Here is a 13,310-nt window from a genome sequence, read left to right on the forward strand (position 1 = left end):
TGTTTTCTATATTCTTCCTTTGGGAAGTCAAATAATGTATACCTTGGTTTGTATATGCTTATTATAGCCCAAACGGCGACACAATATGGCATTATATCGGCAAAGCACGATAATCACATTAACCTTCTGTCCATGAGTAGCGGTTATGGGGCCCTTATCGGAAATTTTCATTTATTGATTTAATTTGTTTTGCATACTTTTGTAGTAACTTGTAAATATTTACGAAATTATGATGTTCCTTGCGTCTTTCATGATGCACAACGTGTACTAATCGAAATCTGGGAGGTATTGTTTTCGTGGGCAAGTACCTTTTGAACTGATATTAATAACACTCAAGAAACTTCAGTACATTCTTACATTGCTCTACATGACTGAGTTGGACAGAGAATTGCAAATGCCTATTTTCAGAAGAATTGGAAATACAACATGTACATGTGTAAATGTTCGTTTAACAGAAAAAGAGCAGGTGAAAGTATCATGACCTTATTAATAGCTTAGAAAAGAATCATCAGTAAGAACGTTTAACACTAGTTATATTATGCAGTTCCGAGCTAAAATTACTCTAAAATATAAACATCCTCTTGCAGTTCCAAGAATGTGCACTCACCCCTGGTTGAGATGAGATGGATAGATGTCAGTCTTAGGGCGTTCATTCTTCCAAGGCAAATGTCTTTTAAAACTACTGCAAATAAATTAGGAAGTTTTATTAAAACTGAGGAACATAAATACAAATTTACTGTTTTTGCTCAGAAGGGTGTCTTAATTGAATAATGTGTAAATTTACCTCTGCCTTGTCATCATCAACGTTTTAGTATTCCAATGGTTCTGATCTAAGGCATTATATTTGCAGTTACTAATCTCTCTTCTTTCTAAAGTACAGACCCTGGTCAGTTTAGTATAGTTAAGGTTGCCTTAACGTTGCTGTTTCTGATGCTTTGCATTGCATTACCCTTATTTCTTATTCAGGACAATTATAACACTGTGACCCTGCTATTGTTACAACCATTACGAAGCTTTACAAGCTTTGCTTACCGTTGTGTTGCAAGCATAATGTAGCGTTACCTTTCGTTACGGACTTTTGCACGACAAACGTTTCTTACCGTTCTTAGACAGTCTCTGCTCTGCATTACAACTGTTGCAAACCGTTGTAGGACAACTGTTGTATTGAAGTTCATATCAAATATTAACCACCGGAATTGGTATTTTATCCAGATTCGGTTAATCATTTTGTACACAAACTTTAAAAAAAAATATCTACTTAACATTTTTACAAACCTAGATTTTTATTAATCACATAGAAGTTAAAAAGTTACTAGCTGAAAATTGTAATCGCTTTAAAATATATCTAAACTTATACCTTGACCAACTATTTGCATTAAACCCATTTTACTGTAGCAAGTTTGTATTATATCTCAACAGCATCAGAGTAAATTTAGCAATGTGTTTAAAAGTGTATATATAGGACAGGTTGAGATACGTAATACGAAGGTCTAGGTATAAAATTAATATGACTGGTGGCAGATAATAACGCATTTAAGATACTGCATTTGTTCTTAGGTACAAAAGTCAAGAATATAAACTCAAATTAGCAATAATCAGATGAGAGAGATATAAATAAAGAGGAATTGTTAGTTCTATGTGAAACCTGTGCGCAATCCGGGCTTTGATGTATACAAAATTAATACAGTGTACTGGCTTAATCGCATTAGGCGATGCATGCTCACTGCTTTATTAGACGCAGACTTGCAGTATGTATGTATGTATGTACGTATGTATGCAAAGGTTTGAATGATCAATAATTGCTGATGGTACCCCTTAAAAGTAAAAGTCAATGTAATTGCTCGACTGCTCATAGCGGAAATCATCATATCGCGTAATGATCCTACAAAGCTGATTGAAACGGATAAGTCACGCACCTGGATCATTCGCTGTACCAGATACATCTACAAAACCGAAGGTTCGCACATGGCACATAAACTGACTGAACACTTTAAATTAATGTGGACTAAATTACCAATATCCCATGAATACAAAAATGCATGCATCCATCGTCCACTTGTCCAGGATGAAAGACAACAGACATTCCTGTGACAACTATCAGGTAATGTCCCTATTTACAATTGCTAGTAAAGTCTTTGCCACAATTCTGCTAAATCGCCTCTTTGCACACAATGGTCAAGGGCTCCTGCAGATAATCAATGCATCTTCAGTAAAGAGGGAAAAACCACAGACACGGTGTTTGCAGTTCATTATCTCCAAGATAAGTTCCATGAACAAATCTGCAACCTGTCCACAACATTCGTGGACCTGACACAAACCTTCTGCACAGCAATTGGAAGGTTCCCCAGGAAGACCATGAAAAATGTTGTTGCCAATCTAAATTCATTGTTACGGTACGGTAATTCCATGAGGGCATGCTGGTCTTCAATGGAATAAAGAAGAGGGTTAGTATTGACCCCAACTCTCTTCAGTACGATGTAAGTTGCCGTGCTCACATATGACTTCCGTGACTGTAACAATGTGCTCCACATCAGATATCAGATAGCAATCTCTTAAATTTGAGTAGACCATGGGTAAGGACGAAGCTACATGATGTGACAGACCGAGATATTTTATTTGCTGACGAATGTTCCCTCAGACGTGCAACATAGAAGTGATCATTTGTCTTCAAGAGTGTCCTTTCATAGATTGCGCGGAAATGTGTTGGTGCACATAGACAATATGCAAAACAAACTGAAGGTCTACTGGTATACTGGTGGTCTATTGTTACCGACCTTGCGTAATGCGCGCAAAACCTGAACAACGTACAGACGCCTTGTCAAGAAGCTGATCTACTTTGAAACAACCTGCATGACATGCTAATACAGACTCCATGGCAGCATTAGATTCCACACAATAGGATTATCACACAGGTATTCATACTAAGCATCCATACTTTGATGATATCACTGATGAGATTTGAAGGCCACGTCACCGGATGCCTAAGACTCGACTAAGAATGATTTTATATTGTGAGCGGACTGAAGGAAAGGGATCTCTTGCAAGTAATTGGAAATGTTTCGACGACTCCGTTGAGTCCGTTGATTTCTTGGAAAACTTAGCACTAACTTTGAGTGTTGGGAATATGTTGTGCAGGAACGTTCCTCCTGGCGCAGTCTCGTCTATTCTGATAACATCTCAAAACTGCTGGACATCCTATATTGATCAAGTAAACACAATTATTATTTGCATCCTGAAGACAGTTGAAAACTGAAACTGACATGGTTAACAACTAACATACTCACCGCAACCAAATCAGTGAAGCCGTAATGATATTTGAAGTTAATGGAGGATGAGCAAGATCTGAATCGGTAAGCATATCCTTCCCACATATTCCACTAACTTACCTCGTTAGATTAGGTTAAACACACATATGCTTAAGGCCGACCTTTTATTGACTAAGGGAACAGCTCTTCCCAAGATTAAGCTGTAGTCTACCAAAAGAACAATAAGACAAAGCATTTCTAAAGAATGATCATCGATACTTTGATACTAATGTGTATGAACCTTTTCTTCAAGTTAGGGAACTTTTTCATGATAGGTCGGTCTAACATTGACAAGATGCGAAAAGAGCAGCCTCAACGTATTGTATGTATTGTGTTTTCTAGAGAAATCGTTAGAGTGTGTACATGTTTGCGTGTGTGTGTGTGTGTGTGTGTGTGTGTGTGTGTGTGTGTGTGCAATAAATACAATGCAAACATTATTTCTTCAATTCTTCCATCAAATTACCCAGCTTGAATACTTGTACCAGTTACTAATACTGCAATTAATTTACAGTGTATTTCGACAGACTAATATTTATTAGTGGGATACATTTGTAGTTTGTAGTTCGTAAAGGGAATTTATTATTAAAGAATACATAATACTAGAAATATAGATGAACTATGGGCAGTTAAATATTTCTTTCCGACATGTGTTTTGTGCCAACATAATAGGATTTCACAGAAACTACAATGTTACAAAACTAATAGAGTACGGCAACCGATCAATACAAGTGTCATCGAAGAGTTTCGGTTAGACCCTTGGCGTCCATAACAACTGTCCTCGATCGCTAAAGTAAATATTTAGGGAGTTAAGATCGACCCTTTAGGTTGCATATGTTTCATTTACGTTGAGTTGCTTTACGTTATCGTTGCTCTTCGTCACCGTTATGAGTGTTACAAATAAAAGACTAGTAACTAGATGCCGCATGGAATCGATGAACAGAGATAAAAAGATACAAACATTATTTTTTGTTTATTTGCTGTTGTGTTTGTTTTGCTTTAGACTGGTGACGTATTGTAAGCAGTTGGAACATATAGAGAGACGGAGTTCACAAATCGTATACGTTACCGCTTTTATTCAAACAATAAGTTGCCATTTAGTACCCCGCCGGCAGAGTTTTGTATGTAATAGTAATCATAAACCATTTGTACTTGTGCATTATACGCATTCAACTTCAAAATGCACAGATCTGGATAATGCACCGGTAGATCTATATCTATACAGTTTGTCAGGAGTAATTAATAAAGCAATAGCATATACTATGATCTGCCAGCACATTATGCGTCAGTAGTTCAGGTCTATATTGTATGCAATTGGACCTAACTTATAAGGGACTATGAACAGTGCTCATGAGTTAATCTGTAAAAACCCAGTGCTTACCTCTTCCTTTCGGCCTCACCACTGGTGACTTTGGGATTTTCCTTGGCAAACTTCAATTCAAGCATTCTGTAAGCAATGAAGTTTATATTTGCTAACTAAATGATAATTTAGTATTTTTAAAGATATCATGTTTAAATCAAAACAGTTGTGCGAACGTCCGATTTTCGTATAATATTTTAAATGTATGTTTTGCACTAAAATAATGAATATAATATTTAATCCGAAAATGTTGAAACAAATATATTAAAAGAATGCAACGTAATTATAATTGTTTCTATACGGATGTATTATACGTCCTTACCATACACAGAAAAATGTTAACATGTTTTGTCTACAAGTAAAGTTTTAAGCTCTACAAGAACAGTATTAAGCCTTGCAAGGAAACATGTGTGACTTGCATTTATCTTCACATACACATACGTTTTTCAATCTCTGGTGATAAATATAAGTTTCAAAAGTCTTTGACATATAAAGGCATTGCTCAGAATCTACTGAATCATTAAGGCTGACTAAAACGTCAATTGAATATTTGGTCAATAGGTTTCTTGTGTACAAGAGAAAGCGCATATTATTGTCTACTTTCTGTACGTTAATACAACGGAATTTGTTTCTGCTAATGCAGATAAGGTATTAACATTTATTTATTTAGTTGCGAATAAACGTTCTCTGAACGTATCTTGGGTGATTGACACATTGTTTCAGTATGGCGGTGCACAAGACCGAATGTAATTATGACGCTAATGGGGGGGGGGGGAGCGTGATCCAAAATGAGACGGCAGTTGAGCTGGAAGATATGAGGGTTTAAGATCTGATTTGATGTAGAAGATATAATCGTAATCGTTCTTTGTTCAATGCATTGCTGCGTACTAATAAATATAGGAATATGAATAATGTATTCTTTGTGTTACTAATACCGCGAAGAATAACATCAGTTAACAATACTGTCTCCTTGACATCAATTGTCGGGTTGTGGGATGCGAAGATTAAACGATTCTTTTTTGATAGACTATGAGAAGAGCAAAAAGCAAAATGAATTTATTCGTGACAACCGGGGGCTCCAACATTAAAATATTACACTTCCAGACTTTTATGTGGAACTGAAAAATGACTTACAATACTGACAGGAAACATCTGAGAGGATATCAATCAGCAAACAGGTGCAGTGGTACTAGACAGTTAGATGTACCCCAGCACTGTTATTGTGCATCAGTTTTAATAGGCAGCAAAGTGTTTTCACGATCCCAGCGAAGCAGGAAATCATCTTATGATGCATTGAAAAAAAAACAGAATGACATATGTTGTCTGTGGGATTTATAAAGAATGCATTGCTCTGAATTATTAACGAAGAACCAAGTAAATGGTGATAACATAAATTTGCAGAAACGCTATACAGTGTCTCAACCGCCGATCCCAAAGTGATACAATGAAAATGAAAACTGCTATTGGGACACTCCCTTCATGGCCTAAGGCCATGTCTAACCAGATTTGTTATGATACGTTATCCCAAATATTTTTGAACAGGCATTCAGAATATCAAACCGTGTCGAATCTTAATGGACCGCATTCGTTGCAAACTTCGGATCGTGATAATGCAAGCGATTGCAACATTAAATTATTAACTGAGAAATTTGCTTTTCTGGTAAGTGAAGATTCTTCTCTCAGAACTCAGCCTCCTCCATTTCAAGGCCGATGAATGTGCTACATTGGAAGCTTTAACGGACGTTGTCATGCCACATACACAACAAGAAATACGATAACAAAAAGGGTATAGCAATATGCCGGTTTTGGCGAAGAGTGAAAAATTGGAACCCAGATTAGAAATTGATAAATATAAATTTGTGCATTTAAGGGTTTGGTTGGCCTAGATTCGTTGACAATAAAAATATGTTTTCCGCAAAATGAATCGTTGGAGAGTTTATCCTAATTGGACCTGAAGCACAATATAGACACTATTGTATTGATGGAATTTGAGTACTAAACAGGCCTGAATTTTAAATACTCATTACCGAAATTAGCATCTGACTTGGTACGGAACTGACAACGCATGTTTCGAACACATTTTTTCTATACACCGACGATTTCATGAACGTTGTGTCTATACTGATGAATATTTGTATGATAGTGACAATTCAGAAATTTAAAATAATTTAATTTTTAATAATATATTTTTCAGAAATTTAAAGTAATTGTATTTTCGAAGAATGGAATTTGCATAAGATTGCCCTGACAGCTGAATTAGTGCCGAGAGTCCCAAAATATAGTGGGGATAAGTATAATAAAGGGCAACATTTAAAGTAAACCGGGCTACTTTTACAGAGGGCAAATATGTTCCATACACTAAGGGCATCTGGCAATGTATAGATGGATGTGACCATTGCATCCATTAACCAGACACATAACTTACTTTTGTAATGGCCAAACAACTTCAATCAAGCAAACCATTCAGCCCCAAGTGAGAAATGTGCTTTCTACAACAATCAAATCTATGGACATTAATGGTGGTATGTCAAACGTAGGAAGTTTCAAATCAGGTGCTTGATTTATTAAATAGGGATGGAATATGATCTTCCTCCAGTCCTTTGGCATATTAGTCAAGAAATCAGACCACAAATGTTTCGTAAATGAGTCTAGTCGTTTGAATTCCGTGTGAAAGACAAATGTTATATCCCTATCAAAGTATAAGAAATATCAGAAACTTTCAGCAACTGTCAATACTTTGGATGTGTAGACTGCGTCTCAGGATGTCATGATATAACAACAGGAGAACAAGGTAGCAAGAAAACTGCATTTGTTTACTAAGGATGCTTATATGAGTTTAACAATTGAATTTAGACCATGCAATGCTCCGAGCTTTCCAGAGCCTTATGATTCAACTACCAGCAGGAATCCAGTGGAAATCATATGTTATGGCAAACATTGCTGATGTTATAATCTTTTCATCTGGCGTTGAAGACCATGAGTTTTGGTTACTGTTTTAAAGACTTGCAAAACATATCTCAACGTGAAACTAGCCAAATCTACATTCTGTAAACACGAAGTCCAGTTTCGCGTATAGGTTGTAATCAGTGATTAAAGTTTTAGGTGACAATTAAACTCGTGCTTAAGTCTTCAATACCCATAAATAATTTGTCATTATGTGAACGTCTATGTTTTGCCTCGTATTATCGCGGGCTTTTGAAAGGGTTCGCAAGTATTGCACAGTCACTAATTCGACGTTTGAATAATAATGAAACTTGGAAATAGAATGATGGTTGTGAAGTGACCTTTAACATCATATGAAGTGAACTGATCATAGCTCAAGTGTTTGGTTGCACGGACTTCTTTATACAATTCACCCTTTATTGACAGTTCTAGATTTGCCATGGGAGTTGTTTTGGCCCAGAAGGATAAACACATAATCTAATAATAGCATATGCTAACAGACAGTTATAGGAATGTCAGCAAAAGTAATCTGTAATTGAAAAAAAAAACTGCAGGTTTTGGGGGTATGGAAGCCTCGCGCCAAGAAACGTTTGGTCGCAAATTCACAGTAGTAACCTACTGTTGTCCATTACAATAGCTTACGAAAATGAAAATTCAGAGTGGTAGGCTATCCTGATGGTCCTGACTATTCAGGAGTATGACATTACAGTTGAGTATTGGGCTGGAAAATCCTATGTAAATACAAATGGACTTATCCCTGCAGAAAATGGTTGTAATGTATATTTCAATGGCGACGACAAATGATGCGAGGAACAAATAAAGAATGTCAGCACAGTAAAACTGGCTCAAAAATATCTCAGGTGTTTGCATTACAGGAGAAAGAACCCAATTTAAAAGCCATTAAGAGTTATTGTATGATACAGCCGTACTTCAAATGCACGAATGTGGCTTCTGTGGCTCGTGATTAATCACTCGTGATCACCAGTCTCAAACAGAATTTGAAAACAATGATATCCAACTCATTAGTTGTTTAGGTCATACATTGCTATCATGACAACATATCTTCTGGACATCTTTGATTCGATAAAACATAACAAAATGTGTGCAAAATACGTTTTACTGGGTTGGTAAGCATAAAGGCATAGACGTTTGGGCCGAATCATGTGTTGACTATGCCAGCAAGAAAACCCCAAGGCAACGAAGCCAGACTACTAATCCCGATCCACGTACATAGACCTCCGGGTAAGGAATGACTATATATCATCTGGTAGGTTTAAAACTTAATATAAGAAGTGTTCGCTCGCGATCACGTGTTTCCGTTTAGCAGATTCCTGATAATATTACAAACTGTTCTGGAGATTAGACGTTTAACAGTACCATTGTTATGTATATGTAATGTAATTGTTTGTTTGTTAGTTTTAAAAGAAATTAATTTTTATTCCATTACATGCTACTGTAATGTAAGTTGGTTTACTAGATTTGATATTGTCCAGAATATAGTGAAGTTCTGCCTTTTTAATTTTTAATTTTATTTTCGACATAAACAATTAATAAATGATATATTCTATCTTTACGCTGACCTTGTTTCACAATCAGTGACGAATTTGGTAAACAACTTTTTTTATTTTTTCTCAGAGTAAGAATAAGCTGAATCTAGGTCACAGCTGGTTGACGTGATATTTGTCATGTAACAAACTTCCATTTGTTTCTAGAAAATTGAACTATTGACCCTCATCCGGGAATTTGTTTTGCGTTGTAGTTAGTTTTATAGCTGATGTTACAAGAATTTGATCAGTTGGACCTTAACACTTCAGATTTCAAGTTGTTTTGTGTTGTGACCAGTTTAAGCTGATTTCTTTTCTTCTTCAAGGTATTGAAATTTAAAGTGACTCATTTCCCTGGAAATACATAAGTGCTCTAATAATTCTTAGACAAAGACATACACTGGAAATTATATAGAATTCAAAATCTGGAATAATAATTTTTGTGATTCAATAAGAAACGTTTGACACATTAATCCAACGCTGGCTATTACAGACGTCATCGCCTTCCATGTTGGATTCCAACCTGATTTGAACTTTGACTCACGTAGAACTTTTCATTGATATGATTTGTGTTTTTGAATAAATGGACTTTTTACGACTTAATTCGCAATACCGTAAGTTCCTTTTTCTTATTTTTCATCTAGCATTTTAGGGAAATAAATTATTTGTTTAACTTTACAAATCTTGTTCTTTTCACTCTTTTCTGTTACTTATTTCAAGAGCATAGAATCGAAACAACAATACCGTAATAGCCGTTGCCAAACTCAACACTGAGTAGTAAACTTCATGGTTCTGTCTTTTGAACATAGAAAATAATACGTGAGCTTCTTTAAAGAGATATCAATTACCTAGTCTGTTTCTTGTATCAAAAACGTCAGTTTAATTACCTATACTCTAGTTCAACTTCAAACATGAAATTCATATATCGTAAGCAAAAAGAAAACAGATTACTTCGTGGTCTACATCATACAGTTGAATGTGTATTGCTTAATGTATAAAGTGTTTTCATCTTCTGTCTTCAGAGGAAATTCCTGATATAATATTGTTTTATTGTTTGCTATATATGAAAATGGTTATTGAATCTCACCTGTTCGCGTCCTCCAAAGTTCTAATTTTCCTGAAAATGTAATGGAAAGAACATGATGTTATTCGTTCTTCTAAAATGTAATGAAAACATCAAAGCATCTATATCCTCCTAATAACTCGATAACAACCGAACTGTATATGACGTTACAATGGACTGCTCTCTCTCTCTCTCTCTCTCTCTCTCTCTATATATATATATATATATATATATATATATATATATATATATGTGTGTGTGTGTGTGTGTGTGTGTGTGTGTGTGTGTGTGTGTGTGTGTTTATGTGTATATGATAACTCAAATATAATTTAATCGAGGAGTATTGTCAGCATTAAACAAATAAATTAAACTCCAAACAAGAACTCCTCAGAAGCAAAGAATTAATATATAACAACATCGTACTGAAACGATCCTCCTTAAGCACTTGAATAAGGTTAAACAATTCACGCACGGCTAATAAATTATCACACAATAATTCATGCATATTTAGGCTTTATTTGAATTGGGAATATCCCCGCGTAGCTGATTAATACTTACCTTCGCATTTCTTCGACTTGTTCTCGGTAACTAATCATCTTTTCTTCCCTGTCACTCATTGGAATACTGAAAGAAAATTACAGTACCTATACATATATTGATCAACATATTTTTTGCATCAATGGTGAATAACGTACCCTCCAAAGTTCACCTGTAAGTACAGTAATGAGCGAGAAAATTAAGTAAAAAAACAAATAATGAAACCAATACTATGAAAGTAGCAGCAATGTATAACGTTTAGTTAAATCAACGTAAAGATTTCGTCTTTTTGCGGCATCTTGAAGCTCTATTTAAAAAAAAAATGTTATAAATTGTTCACCTCTATTTAATATAAAAAAATTTTTAGCCGAATTCAAACCCAAATATGCTATCACATTTCAAGTTCACATTATTTTAACTTTTACATGAGTTTTCTTGATGGCTTCTCCAAAATAACTTATGTGCTTTCAAGTTGAATACTTCCTTAAATTTCATCTAGTAAGTACAATATAAAATTCCATTGTTGTCGCCGTCATATTTGGCATATACGAATACAATGTTAGAATCGTTGGCGATTGTCAGAGTTCCAGGATTGAATAATGATTATGAACGTGATGATGATGAACATGATGAGCATAATCAGCGGCATCATTCATTAATAGTTATTTTTGTATTATTATTATTATTATTATTATTATTATTATTATAAATCTCGATATATTTCCCTAATAATATGTCTATCACTTGTATGGTGTATTTTCAAGTAGTTTGAGAATTAGTAGCATGGCCTCACTCAAGATTGCCTTGAATTGTATATTAGACTGAGACCACTAACTAAAACTGGTGTGGTCTCTGTTTGATCAGGCCTCATAGGTTATATCCATAATATGTATAAGCCGTCATATATTAACTTCTTTTCTCTTGGAAATATACTAATTATTTCGTGCGTCAGTTACCTATGTAATTTATCGTCAAATGTGCTCTATACTGCTGATTACGTGGATGCGTCTGTTTCACACAGCTTCAGTTTTCTAAAAGCCCCTAGCCTAAAGTGCTCAGCTTTACTTACCACTGTCATCGCACCTATGTACGCTCGAGTCCATGCCACCATACATAGCCTATAGCGTGCTGCAAAACTGCGTTAAACATAGAACAACATCCGTCTTCTGTCGTTTCCAAAACTTGTCTGTCACGTGTACATCATTTCTAAGTGTATAATAAATTCCAGTAGTTCTGGAACTACGGTATGAAGACTGTGTTGTCATTGTAAACTGCATGCTGCATTCGCTGTCACTGAATGGCCTATTTCTTATAAAAGTATTAGAACGACAACATTATCTACTGCATGTGTATGTTCTAATTAAATTGAAAAGTAATGAAATATACAGCCATAATTATTAATTTGTTTGGCTTATCGAGGGAGTATGACCTACGACCTGTGACTTAAAATTCGCTTTTCAATCTCCGTTCATCTTTTTTTTCTAACGCTTGCTGTTTTGCATTCTTAAGTATACTATGCAGTCAACGTGGCTGTTGAATTAAGTAGGGAATCATTGTGTACCATTGTTTTCAAGCATTCATACTGCCTGTGTCTCCTTGCAAAGTACTTAACACGCATTGCTAAGGAGCGTCCTAGACTTTAATATATTCATGTGCCGTTAAAACTCCACACATAAACATAAATTCACTTCCTCATTTCATATACCTTCAGCTGTCAAAATGTTACAAAGGCTAGTCTAACCCATTTCTGTATTGATAAATATTATACTTGGTGTACGTTTTACCATCACATCATGGTTAACTTGTATACGTGTTATCACAGTTTTGATCGAAATTGTTTAGTCATTGCCTCTCAGTATCCAATCGTTCGTTTCTGACATAAGTTCAAATATGATCTAATAATATCAACTATGACATTGAAATTCACATTCTTTGCATTTCTCTCTCTTACGGGACCTTTAAAAGAATGTGTCGGTATGCCTCATGAACCTAGGTTTTCGCTAGAGGTTATCGTTCAGTCTACCGAAATACCAACATTAATTGCACAGGTAAACATTTCTGTGTAATATTTTCGTAGCCACATAATACTGTGCATATGATTGGACGAGAGACTGGGCCGTTGATTCCCGTAGGCTTGATTATAGGCTCCTTTATATCTCAGCGCGGGTTCAATTTTGGTTGTGAACTAATACAGATCTCAACTTTGTGTGTGTGTGCGTGTGTGTGTGTCTGTGTGTGTGTGTGTGTGTGTGTGTGGTGAAATAATATCAACATTAGGAGATAATGATGGTTCATAATTCAGCCTAGTCATTCTGATTCTGCTTCGAAATGGGAATACGGCATGGGTGAGCTGGCTGTAACATTTTACATAGTTGCAGGTTTTTATTGTTGGTATTAATGTGTTTGTGTTCTCTGATTTCCTTGATGGTTAATCAAATGCTGGACTCAGAGTACACTATGTGCCCAGCGTGCTCTGTCCTAAACGTTGTATACCTTCCTATCTTATTTAGACCATTATTCCGGTTAATTCATATTTAGTTATATGAATTTGTTCCTTGCGT

General features: G+C 35.5%; 1 protein-coding gene across 3 annotated transcripts in view; it reads right to left on the reverse strand.

Moving 5' to 3' along the window:
- Window positions 1-13,310, reverse strand: part of LOC149798027 (uncharacterized) — a 37,513-nt gene that overhangs the window by 12,111 nt on the left and 12,092 nt on the right. For 2 of the 3 annotated variants that reach the window (XM_089963119.1, XM_089963118.1), the window contains exons 4-7: window positions 10,771-10,836; window positions 10,237-10,266; window positions 4,684-4,749; window positions 608-682 (exon numbers count right to left, since the gene is read on the reverse strand). In XM_089963119.1, coding sequence (XP_089819245.1) covers window positions 608-682; window positions 4,684-4,749; window positions 10,237-10,266; window positions 10,771-10,836 — 237 coding nt within the window. Of the gene's footprint in view, window positions 1-607; window positions 683-4,683; window positions 4,750-10,236; window positions 10,267-10,770; window positions 10,837-11,818; window positions 12,323-13,310 lie in introns of those variants that run through there. The other variant, XM_089963120.1, reaches the window with a different exon arrangement.

This window comes from Sinohyriopsis cumingii, chromosome 6, assembly GCF_028554795.1.
Source record: "Sinohyriopsis cumingii isolate HCF-2022 chromosome 6, ASM2855479v2, whole genome shotgun sequence".
NCBI lineage: Eukaryota > Metazoa > Mollusca > Bivalvia > Unionida > Unionidae > Sinohyriopsis > Sinohyriopsis cumingii.